This window comes from Protopterus annectens, chromosome 10.part0 (genome assembly GCF_019279795.1).
Source record: "Protopterus annectens isolate FY-2018-M chromosome 10.part0, PAN1.0, whole genome shotgun sequence".
Classification (NCBI taxonomy): domain Eukaryota; kingdom Metazoa; phylum Chordata; order Ceratodontiformes; family Protopteridae; genus Protopterus; species Protopterus annectens.
Genome location: NC_056744.1, coordinates 644542425 through 644564992, shown reverse-complemented (window position 1 = coordinate 644564992; position 22568 = coordinate 644542425). Strand labels below are relative to the sequence as shown.

The 22568-nt window shown below is 42.5% G+C and overlaps 1 protein-coding gene across 1 annotated transcript in view; it reads right to left on the bottom strand.

Annotated features, from left to right (window-relative positions):
• The window catches only part of SSBP3 (single stranded DNA binding protein 3), a 687989-nt gene that overhangs the window by 309151 nt on the left and 356270 nt on the right, over positions 1 to 22568 (bottom strand). Inside the window, exons 7-11 of the mRNA XM_044085486.1 lie at positions 19309 to 19339; positions 12465 to 12468; positions 11009 to 11028; positions 5515 to 5603; positions 5273 to 5321 (exon numbers count right to left, since the gene is read on the bottom strand). Coding sequence (XP_043941421.1) covers positions 5273 to 5321; positions 5515 to 5603; positions 11009 to 11028; positions 12465 to 12468; positions 19309 to 19339 — 193 coding nt within the window. The remainder of the gene's footprint in view (positions 1 to 5272; positions 5322 to 5514; positions 5604 to 11008; positions 11029 to 12464; positions 12469 to 19308; positions 19340 to 22568) is intronic.

Genomic DNA, 22568 nt, shown 5'->3' with positions numbered 1-22568 from the left:
CAGAGTCCTCATAGGGGGATAGAGAGTATCCCTGGTCTGAAGAGAAATCAGAGGAAATGGAAACCTGATCAGAGGAATCATAGTCTGTATCCTGCCTAGGCCTTTTCTCAGGAGGGGGATGGGAACCTCTGATTAGAGTAATGAGGTCTTCGGCCATTTTGAGCATCTGTTTCTTAGGCATGGAGGACTGTCCAGGAGAATGCTGTACTTACTTCTTTGTCTTTAATGGTGTTTTTGTCTTGGCTGTTGCTTTAATGGTAAGTTGTGAAGGTCTGAAAACACCCTCAACAGCCGATGCCTGCTCAACGGCTCCGGACCCATCTGAGGGATTAGTTTCCATAGGCCCAATACCATGAGTTTCCAGAGGCCTACTTGTCTCCAAGTGGGAGTCGGAGGCGGCCTGTGGCTCTGAGGTAGCAGGTGTCAGGGGCTGCAAAAGCACCTCACTGAGAACCGGTGAACCGGCGACTGGCCTAGAAGAGGCTTTGTCGTAGGTTTTGGACCTCGGATGCCTGTCTTTATCCTTGTCCTTGCGTTTTTTATGAATTGCGGTCGTCGGTTGTTCCGACGGCATTGTATAATTGAACCTTTGGCCAAAGTAGTGCAAACCAAAATCAAAACGTCGTTTTATAGTGTGTTTGTTAAATCTGGCACAAAACCGACAACTAGTGATGTCATGATCAGGGCCTAGGCATGGAATACAGTAAGAGTGGAAGTCCTTATGAGGTATTTGCTTCCCACAAGAAATACAATTATTAACTTTTGCTGACATCGGTCTGAGGCAAGAAAAAAGTTTCCCCAATGGGGTACTTAGCTTTATTGAAGACTTCGGATCTGAAATTCAACTTCGAAAATCTCAAGAGTCGGCCGACCGGCACTTGCGAACTGCTTTTGCTTCGGGCACCACGCGGCAAGAAAGACTGAAGAAAATGGCGTCAGATGCATCTTGTATATTCCTGGCGCACTGACGTCAGGGAAAAAACAACAGCAACCGACGCCGGACCAAGACTTCGGAACTCTGGCCGACTGCGGGACCGCCTGATGGCAGGATAACCCAAGTGTAATGACTGGAGCAGTGTAACACGAACATTTGATAATGCAAGTAGCCTGCTTTGAAGCGTAGGTATCTTCTGCAAGATTTCCTAACTGGGATATGCACGTAAGCTTCTTTTAAATCCAGAGTTGCCAACCAGGCATCTTTGTCTAGCATAGGAAGTAACTGGTGAAGAGTCAGCATCTTGAATTTTGGAATGTCCAGAAAGGTGTTTAGAGTAGACAGGTCCAGAATTGGATGCCATGATTTGTCTTTTCTGGGTACCAGGAAAAGCCTGGAATAGAAACCTTGTCCCGTTTCCTCTTCTGGTACCAGTTGAATAGCCCCCATGTTTAAGAGGGAAATTCCTTGTTTTTGAGCCTCTGCCCACTGAATTGGGGGCAGGTCTGGCCACCCGTTTGGTGTTGGCAACATGTGGAAATTAAATCTGTATCCCTGGGACACTATATTTAGAACCCATTTGTCCTGGGTTATGAGTTCCCAGTTTTTTGCATGAAGAGCAAATTTTCCCTCCAAAGGGGCGGCTAAAAGTTAAGTGCTTGGTAATTTTAAAGAAAAGTCATTGAGACTATTTACCATGGGGGGGGGGTCTTATTATTTCCAGATTTGGAGGTGGAGGCCCCCCATTGCTTAGTTCTGAGAGTCCCCTGGGACTGAAACTTGGAACTTTTGGTGTGTCTGGGTTTGGTTTGAGAGGGTCTGGAAGGAGCTGGAAAGGACCAATTCTTAGTAGGCCAGTGCCTACAAAATCTTGGAGGTTGCTCTTGCAAGAAATCATTTACAGTTTGCATAGATTTAGCTTTATCTTCCATCTTTTCTAGAACTTCTTCAGCCTTACTGCCAAACAGGCAGTCCTGATTTAAAGGAGCATCCAACAATTTCGCTTTAACATGATCAGGCACAGATTGCTCATTAAGCCAAGCATGCCTTCTAAGCACAGACCCAGTCACAGCAGCCCTGCAAGAGGCTTCTAAGGAATCAAAACCACATTACAAAGCATGTTTTCCAACTTGTTCAGCAGAATGCAATAAATCCTGTCAAGCTTTATTTTCCGCACAGTCAGAAATCATCCTTTTCTGTTTAAGCAGTCCAATAATATGCTGGTGATATTTTAACATATGAAATTGGCAGTTTAAAGCCCTGATTGCCAAGGTTGCAGAAGTACAAACCTTTTTACCCCATCTATCCAGTGCCCTGGAGTCTCTATCAGAAGGGGTAGGATTTTTAGCAGTAGAAGCCTTAATGCCCTTGGGCCCCGGAGAAATGGTTTCTGGATCTGCAACAGGATTTTTGAAAAGGAACTTGTGTGACTCAGGGACCCTGTAGTATCGGTCAGGTTTACTAGGAGCCAGAGGCAGGGAATCAGGGGCCATACTGGATTCCGAAAACACATCAACTATGTCTAGTACATAGGTTCATAGGTAGGTACTAGGCTATCGGCCCAAGGGCCTATGTAAGCCTAGTCACAGCAAGGTTCCATAGCTTACGTCACACAATAAAGTTATTTTCCTGTACCACTGTGCAGCAGAGACACAGAAGTGATCTCCGGGGTGTATTTCCTATTTCCCATCCACTCAAAGATTTTTCTTGAAGAGTGCTAATAAAGAACTTTGCTTGACATAGATGGGTAGCTTGTTCCAGAGTACAGGAAGTCTCGGGGACAGGAATCTATCCCTCCGTGTCCTGTTTATTGTGGTGACAAGGTTTAGGTCCCTAGAGCGTGTAGCTTGGAGGGATTGGGATTTCTTTAGGTGTAGCATGTCCAACAACTCTGAGTTTGACATAGCTTTATATGTTAGGCAGAGATCACCTCGGAGTAAGCGATATGCTACTGAGTAAAGCTGGAGTTGTTTGAGGCGGTCAGTGTAGGGCATTTGTTTGAGGTACAGGAGGTATAGCCAAAGGCCTATGCTGAGGTAGAAGAAGGAAATCCCTAAGCCTCTTTTTTGATTCAGAAAATTCCTGACTTTCCCATTGGAAATGCTCCCTTAAGGTATGTAAAGTTTCCCCAAAAGAAAAGTCCTCAGGGGGGGAAGCAGAGGGAATGGAATCCTCTGCGTCAGAATCCTCATAAGTAGGGATGGACAAATCCAAGTCATTAGAAGAATCAGAAGAATCAGCGTCCTGATCAGAAGATAGTCAAGCTCAGCCCTAGGCCTCTTAGAAGGGGGGGGAGGTTGATTACCCCTGATTAGAGTAATAAGATCTTCAGCCATTTTGATCATTTGCTTTTTAGGCATAGGGGCCTGAACATGTGGCCTGGGCGTCGTTTTTTTTAGACATAGATCGAGATTTAGGCCTTAGTATAGTAGGTGGAGTTGGTTTAATATGCAAGTCTGTAGGCCTGAATACACCCTCAAAAGCCGGTGCCTGCACAGTGGCTCCGGACCCATCCAAGGTAGAGACATCCGCGGGTTCCATAGGTGAAGCATCTCGCAGCATACCAGACTCTGAATGGGTCTCAGTAGAGGCCTACAAGTCATAAGTAGCGGGTATCAGGGGCTGCGAAAGCGCCTCACTGAGTACCGGCGAACTGGCGACTAGCTTAGGAGAAGCGTCGTCGGCAATTTTGGACCTCGACAACCTGTCTCTGTCTTTCTTTGTATTTTTTCACAATCCTGGTAGTTGGACGGCTTACCAACGTCATTTCTAAATAAACAGAGAACTGAAATATTTAGAGGCAAAAATGTACCGACAACAGATAGTGCGCTGATTAAATAAAGCACAAAACCGACAGCAAGGTACGTCGTGGTAAGGGCTTAGGCAAGGAATACAGTACAGATGAAAATCCTTATGAGGCATTTACTTTCCACAAGTAATGCAATTATTAACTTTTACTGACATCATAAAGGAGCAAGAAAATCCTTATGAGGTATTTGCTTTCCACAAGTAATGCAATTATTAACTTTTACTGACATCAGAAAGGAGCAAGAAAAAGTTTCCCCAACGGGGTACTTAGCTTTAAGTTGAAGGCTTCAGTTCTGAAACTCGAAAATGAAAATTTCAGGAGTCGGCTGACCGGCACTTGCGAACTGCTTCTGCTTCAGGCACCGCACGGCAAGAAAGACTGATGTAATGATGTCGGCTGCATATTTTATACCCCTGAAGACCTAAAGTCATGGAAGAAGGGACAGCAACCGACGCAGGACCCAAGACTTTAATCAGGTCGACTGAGGGCAACCTGCCAGCAGATTACCCAAATGTAATGACTGCAACAGTGAAACACGAAGAACATCAAGCAGACACAGATTTGTTTGCAAGTAAGTCTTTTTAGCATGGTCCAACAAAGTGACAGAAATGTCAACATCCATAATCCAAAGCAGCCAAGTAAACTTAGGCTGAATTATACTAATGGCAAGTAAAGGGACAAAAAATAAATCTGCATGAAGCAGCAGATGGACAGGAGAGCGAATGAGACATAACACACTTCTTTAAAGAATAACCAAGACTTTAGTAACAGAACTAAAGAAATCTTGTCTGGTGAATCAAAAGAGATACATAAAGTAGAAAATATGCAAGCGGTGTGTATACAGTAGAGTTTATTAAAATAAAAATAATGTGAGAAATGAGTTGGATAAATGGACGCACATCACAAAGCCACAGAGCTTTTGTTGCACTGGAGGAATTCTGACCAATACACATATCAAAATAAAATTGAGAGAAATTACAATTGCACCCCAATACAACAATGCTATAAAAGAAACAAGCTCCCCCTTCAGCCTGTACTAAAATGGCAATTTAATATTAAAAAGGAAGTTCTGGTTAAAACCTTTTAAAGAGTAGGACATCCAAAATGTATCACAAAATCATGCTTAAACTGTAAGATGCAGCTAATAAAAAGCTGCAATAAACTGAAAGTTTTCTTTTTTTAAATGCTCTGCACATGCTCAGAATATCTACTGCCTAATGTGCATGCACTGACCACTAGCTGGCAAACTAAGAAATGTACAGCTTTTGGGGGCTTCAGTTCTACCTGTGGAGCATTCATATAGTCACGATTGTACAGTTAGTTGACTGCAACTCCCCTCAGTGACTCCTTCAATATTTTCAAAGAAAAATACTGGAATCCCTGATATTCTGTGCTTAAAATGTAAGAAATTAATAAAGGCGTTTAGGGTAAAAAAAAAAAGAAATAGAGGTAAGAGATGTAGCAAATTGCTCTTTACCATGCAAAACTACAGCATCATAAGGTTAAAATTTTTATTGGATTGTACTTACTGAATTTGCATTATTAGGATTAGGCCATGGTCGACCAGCCCCAGGACCCCTATCAGGACAAAAAATTTGAAAAGCATTTAGAAGCACACCACAAGAAAATACAATTAACTAAACCACTAGTTTTACAAGATTTTGTTTATAACTGGTCTACAAATTTTTTATTACATTTTTTGGGAATAAATCTGAGCCTGAAATGCCTAACAGAAAGCAATAATCCAGGCGGATGATAAACTGTTTCTTACATGTTAATGCCAGGCATTCCTGGTGCTATGGAATTAGGTGGAGGTCTCATTCCGCCGCCATAGGTCTGCAACGATAACCAAGGATCAGGCTATAGTAAAAAGAAGGAAACCAGGAGAGGTAGAGGAAAGACTAGATTAGTCACTAAAAATTAACATGAACATCAAGAAACACAGCAATAACAACTCAAAACTTTCTTTAGGACTAGACACTGCTATAGTGGGCATGTTTAACAGCTACCATAAACAACTCTTAAATGATTTGGCAAGAGTCACCATTAATACACTGCCTATGAATATCAACATGGTGCGCTGTATCCTCTTGTAGAACAGCCTTGGCCTTGTTGGTGAAAAATGAAGGACCAAACTCCATGTTTAAACGTTATTTTAATGAAATTTTATCTTCATATCATAATTTCCTATCATTTTTGAACAGTGCTGTGGTTTTGCTTATAACTGTTGCCTGACATTAAAATAAAGGGATCCTGAAATGTCAGTTGTAGGCCCTTCCACACATATATTAATACTGAACTGAACAATGTCAGGACAAACTGAGTAACATGGCAAATATATACATCTGAAACCAAGGACTACACTGAGGTCTTACTCTTACTTAATGCACATGGATGTTCTTCAAAAAATATCAACTGTACTACACGCTGAAATAAAAATACAACACTTCCGGTCAGCACTGTTGGGTAAAGGGCTAAAGCCCCGACTACAATTCAGATGACTGCAGTCTGAGTAGCAGCTTGTGTGCCTGCTGGAGCTGCCAGGGAAGGTGAGGGTGAAGCAGCTTAGTCAGCTAGCGGGGAGAGAGTGCATGACCAGGGCCACCTGCTCTCATATCTTTGGTAGGCAGTGGATTTCCCCATGGGAGTGCTGTAGATAATGACAGGGAGCTGTCCTGAGGGTTTACGTCACCCATAAAAGTGAGTGACAAACCCTTGTTGATATCCACTGCACTCCAAACCCTGGACATATTGCTAGACATTGGCTATGGGGCTAGGACCATAAAAAGAAAATAAAAACTCACCTATCTTGATAAAAAAAATTATTACCTTCAATATTAACAAAACCAAAATCACAACCCCAAAAAATTCTGGTCAGGAATCAATAAACTGCTCCATCCAGGGAATACAAAAACACCTACACCAGCTAACTTAGCTCAGACCCCACCCAATATAATAGCCAATACATTCAACAACTTCTTCTCTGAAACAGTCACCTCTCTAGCAAACACCATGACTCCTCCTTCCCTTCAAAAGACCTCTCCTCAAAATAACACCCCACTCTAAAATTCAGTACAGTTTCCACAACCCACATAATGAGTTACTCTCAAAACTTAAACCATGCACCCTTCAGCCGACAAACTACCAGCTGAATATCTGCAACTAGCAGCAGCAGAACTAGCTTACCCAGTCTCCATCTTAATTAACAGAACAATAACCGAATCTACTATTCCATCCTGCTGGAAAGTCTCCCATATCATTCCTCTGCATAAAGGAGGTAACACTAATGAACTTTCTAATTTCCGGCCTATAGCCCTACTATCTCCACTATCTAAAATTATGGAACGTTGTATACACCATCAACTCTTACATCATCTTTTGCAAAATAGCCTACTCGTAGACTCCCAACATGGTTTTAGGCCCTACCATAGCACTTCCACTGCCCTTCTCTCCTTCACAGACATGATCAACAAAAATTGCAATAACCTTTTCTCCTCTGCTTTATTCCTGGACCTCTCAAAAGCCTCTGATATGGTCAACCATCAACTTCTCCTAGACACTCTCAAATCTCTCTCACTTGACTCTTTGGCATTACACTGGTTTGACTCTTATTTGAAAGACAGAAAACAAGCAGTCCTCTGGGACAGCCATATATCCTCTCAGCTCCCAATCACTATTGGTGTCCCTCAAGGATCCATCTTAGGTCCCCTTCTCTTCTCCATATTTATAAATAACCTGTCTACTTCACTCCCGACATCCACTTGTATTCAGTATGCTGATGATTCAACTCTCATCTGTTCTGCTTTATCTCCAGAAGAACTTCACTCTTCCACCCAAAAAGAGTTTACGGCAGCAGAAGAATGGTTCCAACATATATGTCTCCTCCTTAATCCCAAAAAAAAAACCAAATTACTACTTTTCACTCCAACCCTTAAATCTGCCCCTATCTCCTTTTCCATTGTGTCTGACAATGGCACTATCATTAAACCTGATTGTTCCACTAAACTACTAGGTGTTACAATAGACAATCAACCAAACTTTGACTGCCACATTGATCTAACCATCAAGGCTGTTAATAAAAAGATAGGTGCCCTCTATAGACTTAAGCCCTTTCTTACTGCAACCACCAGAGTGTCTCTTGCCCGAACTCATCTCATCTCTACATTATTGTATGCCTCTCCATCTTTTATCAACATTTCAAAAGCTAACCTTCAGAAATTTGCCATAGCCTACCATAGTATTGCCAGGTTTGCCACAGGTTCCCCATTTCGTACTCACCATTGTCTTAATCTCAAAAACCTTAACTGGCTTGAACTTCAAAATCTAATAATCCTACATCAATTAGTCATCATATATAAAATTCTCCATTACCCCTCTAATACACCCATACTTAATAACCTCATTGCCCCATACAAGAATCTGACTTCCCTTCGCTCAGCCAGCAAACTTCTAGTAGCCACTCTCAAATCTCATAATAAAGCAGGTGACTCCTTATTTACTAATGCTGTTGGCTCATACTGGAATAAACTTCCCATAGAACTGACCACTTTAGGCTCATCTCACCTTTTCAAAAAAACAACTAAGAAACTATTTTAAATCCCACTGGCTATGTCCCTGCTCTAATCCTGACTGAGCTCAGCAAACAATCCCTCTCTACAGTCCTCTCCATTCACTTCTACTTGCCTCTATCACTACTTCTATCCCTCCAGTGTAGTGCACCTAGCGTCCCACCTGCTTATTAATTTTCCTATACTATCTTTTCTCCTTATACTTGATATATTACTGCAACCTGTCATCTCTCCTTTTATTTAACCTAGATGCTGATCCCTACTGTGCAAATCTCTATCTTAAAACTAGTGCCCTGGCACAAAATGTTTATCCTAATTTGTTAATAGTATAAATATTTATAGACTCTTTACGTGTTACTATTTTCTCTCTTTTTCATTTTATAGCAGTCCTATTTTTGCAAATATTATGGGATAATGATTCCTCGCTATTGTTTAGTTCTTGTTAAAGTGCTTCTGCATTGTTACTATACTACACGAGAATATTTCTTTATTTGCTTATATGTTTGTATATTTTTGTTTATTGTAAGTCACTAGTATATAGTGGAGCTTTTCTCCTCGGGCCTCTGCTGAAAATGGACATGTATCCAGCCAGACTAGCCCGGTCAACAAATGTAAAATAAAATAATAAAAAAACAAACAAAAAATAATCACCCCCTGATTGCTTACCTAACCCCCCCCCCCCAATCAGATTTCAACATGGGGGAAGGGGAACAAACTGTACAGTAGACACAGTGAAGGTCTGATGGTGGGAAGGCAGTACAGGCAGAAAGGTCAAAAAAGTAAAAATTCTGGGCAGCTGTGAAATTAAAACAGAGTAAAATGACTACTGCCGTGAATGCTAAATATAATGGAAAGCCATCAGTAACAAGTGTCACCATCACACAATTCAAAAATAAGCCAATTTTTTTTTTCTTCTTAAACTGGTCTACTTTGAGTTCCAATCCACAAGTTAGCCTGGCCAAACTAACATGAACTGTACACTTCCTGTCCCATTTTATGCAGAGGACAGATACACCATCTGCACCTGATCTCTAAATGCAGTACTCCTGAGGTCATACCAAACTGAAGAAAACCAAATCCTGCAAAGTATTATTATAGGTTCATAGGTAAGTGCTAGGCTATCTGCCCGAGGGCATCTATAAGCCTAGACAGAATGTGTTGGCTTTAGTCACCCCCTTAGATTAGTTCCCTGTGCCTCTGTCCAGCAGAGCCATTAGTTCCCTGTGCCTCTGTCCAGCAGAGCCACTGCAGTGATCCCCAGGGTAAATTTTCTGTTTCCTATCCACTCGTCAAGGTTTCGCTTGAACAGTGTTAGTGAGAGGCTCTGCCTAATGTAGATTGGAATCCTGTTCCAAAGCATGGGAAGTCTCTGGGACAGGAATCTATCCCTCCAGCATGTCCTATTTATTGTTGTGGTGAGGTTTAGATCCCTAGAGCGTGTGGCTCTCAAGGATTTGTTTTTTTTTTTTTAGGTGGAGCATGTCCATCAATTCTGGGTTGGACATGGCCTTGTATGTCAGGCAGAGATCACCTCTGTGTAAGCGGTATGCACCTGAGTACAGCTGGAGTTTCTTCAGTCGGCCTGCATAGGGAATCTGTTTGAGGCCAGTAAACCTCTTGATGAGGTACTTCTGTGGTCTTTCCAGATGTTGCAGGTGTCTTGTAAGGTACATACCAAATGGGGCGTTGTACTCTATGATGGTTCTGATGAGTAGAGGGGCACAATAACCTCTCTTGTTCTAGATGCAAACCCTTTTGTGATTAGGTGGGCCACATAGAATGATTTTCTAACCACCTTGGCAATATGATTGTCAAAGGAGAGATTACTATCTACTTGGGTCTCCAGATCCCTTATTACATTTTCTGTATTTAGGGGACTGCTACGTATGTGGTAGTTTGTAGGTACTTTGTTTTTTCCAAAGGGGATGACTATGCACTTTTTGGCATTTAGCTTGAGGCTATGATTTTGACACCAGGTATCCGTCTTAGTGAGACCCTTCTTGAGGATGTCTGTATCAGCCGGAGAGTCGATTATGGCCCCCAGTTTGCAGTCGTCTGCGAACTTGGTCAGCCATAGTCCTCCTGTGCTTGCCTGTACCTCTCAGAAGTATATACCAAAAAGGAGGGGTCCCAGGACTGAGCCCTGGGGGATGCCACTTGTAACCGGTTTAGAGTCAGACCTAGAGCCTGCAACTCTCACCATGTGGGTTCCCATCTGTGAGCCAATTGCCAACCCATCTCGTGACATAGGGGTTTATGTTCAGGCTGGTGAGCTTGTCTATAATACCAGAATGGGGAATGGTGTCGAAAGCCTTTGCGAGGTCTAGGTGGGCTGTGTGGACCTCCTTTCCCTCATCTAAAGCCTTGTTAACTGTCTCAAAGAAGTCCAACCAAGTTTAGGAGGCATGATCTGCTCTTAACAAATGCAAATTGGGTAGGGTCCAATGTTTGGAGATTCCCAATGTCTCTGTTAAGGAGTTCCATGATGATGTGCTCCATAGCTTTGCAGACCAGGCTAGTCAGGCTTACAGGACTATAGTTCCCGGGGTCCATTGTAGCTCCACCTTTGTGGAGAGGGATAACTGTTGCTGTGCACCACTCTATGGGTACGTAGCCTGTAGAGAGGCTGAGTTTGAACAGTGCGTTTAAGTGAGGGGTTAGTTCATTTTGGAGTTCTTGTAAGACACAGCCTGGGACACCATCCGGTCCCATTGAAGCTGTGTTTTTGGCTTTGGATAGGGCTGTTTTAACCTGTGTGTCAGTAATTGCTGGGGCTCTACATTCTTCTGGTATGGTTATGGGCCCTTTAGGGGGTGAGAGGGGGGTAAAGTTTGCACTAAACCTGTCTGCCAGAATGTTGGCAATATCAGTCGGTTCAGTGTATTTTGTGCCACTATGCACTAACTCAGAGCAGATCTGAGAGTTTCCACTTAGTTTCTTGACATAGCTAAAGAACGCTTTGTGGTTATCTTTGGAGTCCTTGGCAATTTTTCTTTCAAGCTAGCCTTGGATGTCTTTGAGGGATCGTAGTTTCTTGCTGATACTGATCAGGGATGTCTTTCCTTCTTGGGATTTTACTTTTTTCTGTACTAGTTTCCTCCTTCTATTGTATAGCTTGTTTATGGCAGGGGTTCACCAGACTGGTTTACTTATCTTGAAGGAGTGAGTCTTGGTTTTGCTTGGGATAGCATGATCCATGCATTCTTGCAGGTGCTCAGAGTGTGTCTTTAAGGGATTCAGTAGTTTGGACAGCATTGTCCTTCAGCATGGGGGCTGTGAACCTTTCCACCTCGGTCTTAAGTAACGTGAAGTTTGCTTTTGAAAAGTTTTTCAGGGTGGTTTTCTTGATTGGGATTGGGGGCGGAATGTGCATATCCAGAGTTATTAGTCTAGGGTCTGATCTAACCAATGAGGGGTTGACCTCCAGTGTGGAACAGCGGTCACCCATGTTGGTGATGACCAGGGTCCAATATGTTACCTCAGGTGGGGGTATTGACCAGTTGATCCAGAGCATTCGAGTTTATAAATTCTAGGAAGCGTTGGACAAGGGAGTTAGGACTTGAGTAGTTCTCCCTGTTTGTTTGGGTAACTGAAATCACCAAATATTAGGGAGTTTGGTAGGACCTTCATATTTTCCAGTGTCTCCAGAAACGTAGAATGGGGGTCCTGGGTCATGGTGGGTGATCTGTAGCAAGCTACAATTTGAATTGCAGTTTTGCCCATTGTTAGTTGCACATGGATGATCTCTGAGGCATCGTGCTGCCCCACTAACCTGGAGGTGTGGGTATCCTTGATGAATGGGGATACACCCCCGCCTTTTGTGTTTCGGTCTGGGTTCTGTGGCCGAAAAGTATGGTATGAGTTATATCCTGGTAGTGCTGGAGTGCTCTCTGGAGCCTTAAACCAGGTTTCTGTTACTGCACAGATATCGATGCTCTCCATACTGAGGAGTGCCTCGAGTGCATGCATTTTGAGGTTTAGACTTCTGGCACTGAGTAGCATTACCCTCAGTTTTTGGTTACTTATGCTATTTATGGTGATGGGTTTGTCTTTTGAGCCTTGCCTAAAAAAGGCACTATTGGGGTGGCAAAAGCCTGGGGCAGTATTCGAAAGCCTAAGGGTGACAGGTGCAAGACATCTCTTGCGAAGCAACGTGGCTTGTCGAGTATGTCATCCCAGGCAGACAAATACTGGATTCCCTTTGAATGACACCAGAAACTTAGCCAATTGTTGAAATTGATCATTTCTTCTTTATACTGTGGCATCATTCCTGGTGAGGGTAGGATGCTACTCAGGGTCAGGGTCATACTGGCTGGGCTACGTGATCAGAGAGCTCTTCCATGTCTCTTTTCATGTAGTCCAGGGAGGTATGTCTCAGGTCATTCACACCAACATGGACAATGACAGAGTCGTATTTGTATTTGTTCTGGAGCAACTAAGTGCTTGTGTTATGTGGTGGATCCCGGCGCCCAACAGGCAGCTAACTGTAACCTTCTGCTTGTCCAGCCTAGTTAGTGGGACATCAGTGTGCCTGACTACAGAGTCTCCTATTACTAGTGTGTTGGGTATGTTATTTTGCCTTAAGGGCTGTGATTGCGTGGCACACTGATTATGTGAAGTATGTGTTTCATGGTTTGAGATGGGGTGTGGAGGTTGTTTGGATGTCTGCTTTGGAGGTCTCTGTTGCTTTTGCAGATTTTTATTTAGAGCCTCCGAGTATGTTTTCGTGTATTTGTGTGTGTTATTTGCCGGTGTTGGTTTAATAGGTCTATGTGAGACTGGTGGTGTGTTGCAAGCATTTCCCTTCTCCTCTTCACTGTCAGTTCCAGTCTTGGGTTGAGAGAGCTTTGCCTCCAGTTTGGCTGTATAACTGCATCTCTTGCATATATTAGTGTTTGGTGGTAGGAGGAGAGGGATGTCTGTGTACATGAGGCAGTTGTAACACTGCCTCAAAATGCCCAGATTCATCAGCTGGACTGGAGTATACACCTGAAACTGCCCTTTGGACACGCCTGAATAGGTAAAGTGAGCTGTTTTACTGACTGGCTGGTAGGGACGAATAGACAGCCTTGTCCTTCTGGACAGTATAGGGGGATCTAGTGCTAGGGTTAATTAGTGCTTGCTATGAGTTTTGAGCAAATGCTGGGCTGTGAAATGAATGGTTCGAGTGCTTAAGTTGAAAATTTGTCAAGTTGCAAGGAAAAAAATTGAAGAGTAGACTTTGTGGAGCCGGGAATAGTATAACCCTAGCTAACCGGCACTGCCCGGCGTGCAAAACCGCGCAAATGCGGTTTTTATAGCAGGGGAAATGAAAGAGATAGAAATTAGCCCAAAATGGCCAATAAACTACTAACTTCTGGGCTGAAACCACTCCTCCAGGGACAGATAGGCTGCTCAAAGCTCCCTTCTCTCACAGATGAGCAGAGAAACTTCCTTCTATCCAAGTAAGGTATAGGCAACACAGAAACTTGCAACACAGACCTGAATTCAGCAATAACCTGAAAACTGGACTATACTAGCTCCGAAAGGCGGGAAAGTAGTATATATCTTTTTTTCAGAAAATACAGCAGATGCAATAAAAAAAAAAACACTAAATGCACAGAAATAGCTATCGCACTTTAGTGTGTATCCTGCAACAGTTAAACAGATTATTTAAACACAAAAACGACTTAGTTCAAGTGCAGGCAGAAAAATAAGTACAATATGTAGCAGAAACCAGCTTTTTAAATCACAGAAACGCTAAAAAAAATCGACGTTTTAGGTGGAATTAGTTAAAGACAGCAAGAAAATGCAGAAAAATGATACTTAATCACTCCAAAGTCTCTATGTCTCTCTGCTGCTGTAGAACTCTGCAGGCATTTGCTGAGATCAATACAAGTGCAAATAAGCGACCAAATGCGTTTGTTATAGCAGGGAAATGAAAGGGATTGAAATTAGCCCAAAATGGCCAATAAACTACTAACTTCTGGGCTACAGCAAAGAAGGCGCACACATTTCAGAAAGAAACCGTTCAAAAAAACAGACAAAATAAAATAAGCCTTTAACCAGACATTCCCAGCTCAAAAGGGCAGAATCTAGCCTCTCTCCTCACACAAGAGTGCAGACCACAAACCTTCTTAATTTAAAATAACTGGCCTGAAACCCAAGTGCTTAAACCAGAACTAATACGCTTTTAGAATAACAGACATTGAGCCTTCAATCAGCAATTTCCAACTTAGAAGGATGTGAGCTACTTGTCCTGCCACAACAATGCAGTCCACAAACCTTATTAATGTAAAACAAATGGTATGAAGCCCAAGTGCTTAAACCAAAAGGCTTAGAATAACCGTTACAATTTAATCAGGCTACTACCAAGCAGTAATAACTGCAGCAGAATAATACAATTGAATACTTTTAAAATATAGTGGGAAGAACCACAATTACAGTAAAAGCAGATGAATAACGTGCAATTTTTTTTATAACAATAGAAAACGAGCAAACTGATTTAAACAAATTACCCAATTAACCAGTAAAAAAACTCAAAACTGAGCCCTGTTCCAGCAGTCTTCAATCAGACAAGTTCTAACCGCACACTCCTACCACTAGGGTGCAGGGGAACCTTCTCCAAAAAAGATGGCCTGGATTAGTGCTCAAGTTATACAAACAAAGCTAGATTCAAGCAGGCCTGAATCTAGTCTATGCTACAGCAGACAAGGCGCACCAATATCAGAAAAACAGTTCAAATAGGCAGACACAGTAAGCCTTTAACCAGAAATTCCCAGCTCAGAAGGGCAGAATCTAGCCTCTCCTCCCACAAAAGTGCAGACCACAAACCTTCTTAATGTAAAATAACTGGCCTGGAGCCCAAGTGCTTAAACCAGAACTAATACACTTTTAGAATAACAGACACTGAGCCTTCAATCAGCAATTCCCAACTTGGAAGGATGTAAGCTACCTGTCCTGCCACAACAGTGCAGACCACAAACCTTCTTAATGTAAAACAACTGGTCTGAAGCCCAAGTGCTTTAACCAAAAGACTTAGAATAACAGTTAGAATTTAATCAGGCTACTACCAAGCAGTAATAAATGCAGCTGAATAAACACAATTGAGTACTTTTAAGAGGAGGAAGCAAAATAAGGTAATAAAGCAGGAAGAAACACAAATACAGTAAAAGCAGATAAAGTGCCATTTTTTTATACAACAGAAAATGAGCTAAGTGATTTAAACAAATTACCCAATTAGCCAGTAAAAAACCTCAGAACTGAGCCCTGTTCCAGCAGTCTTCAATCAGACAAGTTCAGGGCCTAAGTGGGTATACCTACTCAAATGTTCTCTCTGTATTGGGCAGGATGAGCTAATGGGACTAGACTAGGATAAAGCTGAATAGATGGGAATGGTAGGAGTGTCTGAAATCAAAATATGATGTCACTGTACTCGGTTCAGTGAGCAAATGAAATAGGCCCAGGAAGAGTGTTCAAACAGAAAATTACAGAAGGGGCGGTCAATTCCAAAGTCACCAAGATTAATACCACAACAAGAACAAGGAGGGTGGATGGGAAAACTAACTGCAGAGAGAGAGCGAGAGATCACAATTTCAGTGAAACAAATAAGCAGATAAATGCAGTACTATTTTTAACACAATATTCAATGAAACAATAAAACAGAAAAAATAAAATGCAGTACTATCTTATGACACTGCACATTTGTACTTATCTCAGCTTGTAATAAAGTTGATGTAGGTATGCAAAAGCTAAGCAAACAGCTCAAGTATGCAGCAGAAATAATTTCAGAGATAAGGGACTAAGACTTTAAGGCACAGAGAAACCCTCTAGGCTAAGACTTCTACACCGAATATCAATGAAGTGAGAAGAATAAACCCACTAAATGCAGACAGAAAGCGCTCACAATTTTCAGTGAAACAAATAAGCAGATAAATGCAGTACTATTTTTAACACAATATTCAGACTTTCCAGTACATGTGTATCAGACATTTTTACATTACCTGCCCCCAGACCACAACGTGGATAGTGTAATTTAAGTTCATCTTGCATGCACTGCAAATGTCACAGTGAACATGCTCCCTTACAAAACTGCAAATAAACCACATCTACAAACTTTACATGCATTAAATCCATATCATATTCACCTCAACCCCCTCACAGTATAGAACCAACTAGGTGGGGTACAAAGGAGCAATGGCAGCAATTTGCTACTGTTTCTAAAGAGTCTACAGATACAGATGATCACGGACACATAATACACATTTACCTTTAATGTTTTCTTCCCTGTTACACTAAATAGGTGGTGCATGTATTCTAAGGTGAGAGTAGGTCACTTGAATAGTCATGCAGCTGGCATACTAGTGCTATTTTCGGAAGAGTTTACATGGAAGCACTTCAGATATTATAAAATTATGCAGCCCACAGCATGCATGTTTGACTCTTCTTCCAGCTTCAATAGAAGTTCTCAGAAGCTCAAGTTCCTTTCAATTCCATAATGTAGATCCAGTTCTCTTTCCAGATAGAGTTTGTCAAATTGAAAGAAGAAAGGCGGTCCTAAAGGATACAACGAACGTATATAAGTACTAAAACTAGAAATGTTACTAGGAGCCTTGTATGTTCACTAAGTCACTGTGGAAGTGAAAGGGAAAGAGGCAGGTTGATGGTGGGCGAGTATGTTGCAGTACAAGGACATGAATCTTGAAGAGCTATCATTATGGTAAGTATGCAACTTTCATATTTTTCATACTGCAGTCCATACATTGCAACTTACAGCTTGGTTGCATCATGACAGTGTATCAGAGAGAATGGTGGCCCCAAAGAAAGACTTGGACCACAAAAATCGTATCCCGCTTACAGTATCTTGCAAAACTGTGCATGAAGTCAATGCTGCAGCACCACAGATAACATCTACTAAGTTAAAAAGGTAGCTACAGAGTTTGAGAAGCATGCCCTAGGTTTACCTGGAAAACATTCTGACTAGATGAGTAGCAGTGCTGTAACTTTTGTAGCCCTTTAAGTTTATTAGGTGCAAAGAAAATTAATAACTGATCATCTTTCCTTAGATCCTTGGTAAGTTTAGTTAGTGCTAGATTACGTATGGAGTCAAGCACAAAAAGAAGTATAATTCTAAGACTCCATGGTAATGGCTACTAAAAGCGATGCTTAACATAAGATATTTCACGCGTGGTTTTGCTGTTGATTCAAAAAGGGACCCAGTACATTTTTTTCTCCTAAAATAAAAATCAGGTTCCCATGGGGCAGACAAATCCTTGAAGGGAATGTCAGCAAGAAGGCACCAATCTCTCAGAAAGGCATTACAAACATTTTGAAAGTCCAGTGAGGTGTGGGCATAAGTCAGAAAAGGCAGAGAGGTGAACCTTTATAGTACAAAAACTGATGCGCCCTACAAGACTGCACTTTAGTGGAATATTGTAAAAATAGGTGCAGTAAAAGGATCCAGGCCTTGCTTGGTGACCCACAAAGAAATTTTCAGTCATTTGCCTTTGTAAACCTTTGCAATGGACAGCTTCTGCACCACAGAAGGGTTTACAATGCGATAAGCTGATCACCCTTAAGGGATAAAATGTATCATTGGTCAGAAACCACAGCTGAGAAACTACACAGTTAACGTCTGGGCTTGAATATCCAAGGTAAGGCTTGCCAAAAAAGCAAGACAGAAGTCCTGGGTGAGGCTCTAGAAAGAGGGGTATCCTTAAGAAGTAAGGCCACAGCAGGAGAAATCAGACTAGCTGAGGCCAAAAATGGGACTTTGAAGATGGCTTTGGCCTTATATAGCTTAATTATCTGTACAAGCTTCATTTTCAGGGGAAAACGAGAAAAGTGCAGAGAGAAGCCTCAGGGTCCACTGGCAGACAACAATGTCCCTCGGTTTCTGCCTCTGTTGAAAGATCAGGGAAAATAAGTTGCTGCTGCATTTAGTGTTGCTGGGGAATGTAAAAAGATCACAGCAAGGCTTCCCCATTGACAAGAAAAAATGTATTATTGCAGACATATTTAGGCACCATTCATGAGGCATTAACAGGCATCTCTTTAGCCTGTCCAATACAGAGATGGCTTGTCTCAAGATGTGCATTCCAATAAGAAAGTGCTAAGACTTAACTGCCCATTCCCATACTTGAACTGCTTCCAGAAAGAGGGGGCAGGAGATGCTTCCTCCTCTTTTTTTCCCCAACCACATAGGACCAAGTCTGAAAAGCTCCTCTACCTGCACACAACTGGGCCATTTATTCTGTAGTCACAGAAGCCCGAATTCCAGGGCAAGTGAGTGTTCTATGGCTCATTCATTTCTGCCCATGAATCCCTCATGAGCTCAGACATTCATGACGAGAGACGGCATGCGATCGGGGTTGGTCCTCAGGAGGTGGGGGGGGAAAGGAAATAGAAGACGAGGAACTAACTCCAACCTGCTACAGCTGCCCTCTGAGGATTCTCAGTTCACAGTGCTGGGCACCTGCAATGTAATCAGGGCTTTATCCCTGTAAGCCAATGAATGGCTTGGATTCTGCCCTGTCTGCTAATGTACAGTACTAATATAATGCCTGAGGATATGGCAACTGCTCCGTGTAGGAGGCACTGAAATGTTGAGACTGCCATAAGAAAAGTATTTATGTCTGTCCCACACACCCCACCCCATATCTCAGAGAAGACATGTTAATGGAAACCTGTGATTGACAGAAGGGAAATTGGAAAGGGATATCCTTTGCTCAGGGTGGGGTAATGCAGCCATCACTGCAGGTATCTGTAGCAAGCTTTGGATATACAAACAGACTGTTCTACTGGTTCCTGTAGCCGAGACCACTGCAATCCCACGGGCTACGGCAGAATTCTCATGAAACATTTAGTTGGAGGTAGCATAAAGACTGCCACTGCCATAAGTCCCAGAGCTCCTAAGATGAGGGTTGCAGATGGCATCTTTTGTAGATGGACCTTGATAGAAGGCTGAATTAGGGGGAATCCTATCTAGTGAAAGGCTGGCTATTTTCAAAATGGAGTACAGGAGACAGCCTATAAAGGTGTCCATGAAGGCTCCAGCTGTGACTTTGGAAAAATTCAGTGTGAATCTAAAGGATAGACGTAGCCAGAGCAAATAATCTCTCACTCAAAGCAGAGACTCTCCTGAGAAATTGGCTACAAGCTAGTAGTCTAGATATGACAAAAATGAAAGTTATGTACTTACCATAACCACAGATCAGTCTCATCCTACTTTCGCCTGATTCAAAGTGTGGGTTATTGGATCTGAACGCGGCACTTTATACCAGTGTATTGGATCGAGCTCAGACTCCCCCCCTACCCACAATTCCCTCCTCCTGACCGATTTACCTCAGATTGAGTTTGCTGACAGATTTCTAAAAGCGACTAATAAATGCACAAATTAATAAAAGGGGGAGTCTGCAACATTGTCTACTATGGAGTGAAACGTGGAACAAGAGACAGACAGAACCTGTCAAGGTCTAATCAATCCCCAGAAGATGTAAACTGAAAACCTGGAAGGGAAAAGAAGGGAGGGATGTTCAACCACACGAAAATAGACAACACAGATCTGTCATTATGGTAAGTACATAACTTTTGTATCCAATGTTGTCTATTTTCATCTAATTCAATTTGTGGGACAGATTCCCAAGCTGCCTAAAAAGGACCTGGGTGGACTGAGAGAAGGACTTCCCCAAGAATGGCAAATCCGAAGGATGTGCGAGCTCTTGACTGCACATCCAATTTATAAAGAGATACAAAGGTATAAGCTGTTGACCAAGCTGCTGATGCACATGTCACCGATAGGTACTCTTTTTGCAAACACTGTCGAGGTTGACATCACTCTGGTCGAATGAGCCATAGGTTTACACTGTGAAAACAGCCGTCTTGTTTTATAAGCAGAGGAAATACAATCTGCCAGCCACCAAGAAAGCATGACCTTTAATACATTATGTCCTAGTTTCACCTTGGAAAATGAGACTGAGTTAGTCTGATTTTCTAAAGTCTTTTCTATGATCTAAATAAAATCTGAGTTGCCTATAGAGAAGGTATGGAGGGTGTGTTCTCCCTTGTTAGCAAAGTTTGAAAAGGATACAGGCAAATCAATCCGTTGATTCAAGTTCATTTCTGATGCCACCATTGGCAGGAATGATTTGTTCTCAATGAAACCCTATCCCTGTGAAAAATAAGGAAGGGTAGCTGCGTGAAAGTGCTTGCAGTTCCAAAAATCATCTTGCCATCTTGGCAATCAGAAAAATAGTCCTCCAAGTGAAATATTTAAAATCTGCTAATGCTGCACATTCAAAGGGTTTTTGGGTCAATGATTGTAGTAAGAGTGTGATATATCCTATGGTGGAATTGGATTTTGAAAATGCAGTCTGAATAACAATGTTCCCTTAAGGAAAGCTGTGGTTACCCTAAGTGATGCTACAGACGAATCATTATATCCTATGTGATCATTTGAGATGGTTACCATCCGGAGCTGGAGCCTCTCAAAAAGTTCAGAAGGAAACTCCAGTAGGGCTGGTAGAAGGGCTGAGAAAAGGTCTAAGCCTTTTGCGGATGTCTAAATGGAAAATCTTTTCTATTTGCTTTTGTTAGTCTTTTTGGTGGATTCCTTCTGAGAAGGAATTATATGGACTGCAGGGGAGAAAAACCTGGGATGTCTGGCTATCGTTAAAACTGGAGAAACCATGCGGTTAGTTTTAGGTACTGACGATCCAGCAGAATTTCTCGGATGGGTGACCAAGTATAGATCGGGAATGGGCTCAAGTACCCAGTGTGGGTGCAGGTGAGGCCAAAGAAAGGGGAACCACACCTGCCAAGGCTAAACGGGGGCAACGAGAATTACTCTGGTCTTGTACATCATGGCTTTCTGAATGAGATGAGGGTGAAGTAACTGCTGCATTTATTGCTGAGCTAAGAAGCAAAGAGGTTAAAGCAAGGTTGACTTCTGCAGATGAAAATCTCTGCTGCCACTGTTTGAGAGACTACTCGTGAGGTAATAGGGTAGTCCTGCTAAATCTGTCCACTAATACTGGAAGTCCCAGAAATGTGCACTGCCACTATAAAGTGCTCTGAAGACATCGCCCACTGACAGACTAACATGGACCCTCGGCACAGATGGCATGAACATGTTCCACCTTGCTTGCTGATGTATGATACCTCTGACCTTGTCTGTGTGAATGGAAACCACCATCCTTGGGTAGGAGTCCGAAAGATTACAATGCTAGCAGGACTGCTCCCATCTCCAAGACAGTGATGTGAAGACTGGCCTCTACTGATGACCATACCCCTTGAACTGTTTTCCTTTTGAAGTGCTCCCCACCCTAGAAGAGAGGTCGCCATGGTGACTGCGGCCATCAGAACAGGTGGGCAAAGGGGTCTACCCTAACCACTGACAGAGACGTGAACTACCAATTTGTATGATCCTGCAGATTTGAGTAAGTCGTAGTCTGGTGTGAAAGGAGCGAACTTTGACTACTGTACTGCTAGTGGGACTCTCACGTGGTATCTTACTAATGGGACCAATGCAATTAGGAGAGGTCATCAGAAAGTCAGAGGATGAATTTTCCCTGCGAGTGTGAATGCTGCATCACTTGATAAGCTACAAACATTAATGAGTGAAATCTTGCAAGGGGAAGTTTTGCAATTTGCTGGACTGTATCTGGCACCCTATAAATTCTATGTTCTGCATGGGAGGTAGTTGGCTCTTCGGGTGATTGACTGATGTTTGCAATCTGTATGAAAGAGTGGGAAGACGGGAAACCTTGCAATCAGAGATGACCTGCTACTACTGCCATAACCTTGGTGAACACCCCGGGGGCATTAGTGAGACTGAATGGCAGTACCCCGAACAGGTAGTGATTGGCTCCCAGCCCTAAACAGACAAATCTGGATGCCTCTGGATCCTGATACGATAGTAGGCATCCTGGAGATTGGTGGAGAACTTCCAGTCGTCCTTTCTCAATACAGGTAGAATGGACTGCACCATGACCATCTGGAACACTGTCCCTTTGACATATTGATTGGGACTGTTGAGATCCAATACTGGTCTGAGGTCCCCTGTCTTTTTTGGGACTAAAAAATCCTGACTATTTTCTTCGGATCTTAACTGGTTTGGGGGGACTGGCTGGATAACTCCCTTGTTTAGCAACTTCAGGACTTATGCTGCTGCAGATTCCAACCGATCAGCTGGTGTAGCAGGAATCTTCAATCTTTTCTTTGGGGAAGACAAAAAATGGTATGACATAGCCTCTGGTGATTATCCTTGGCACCCATGAAT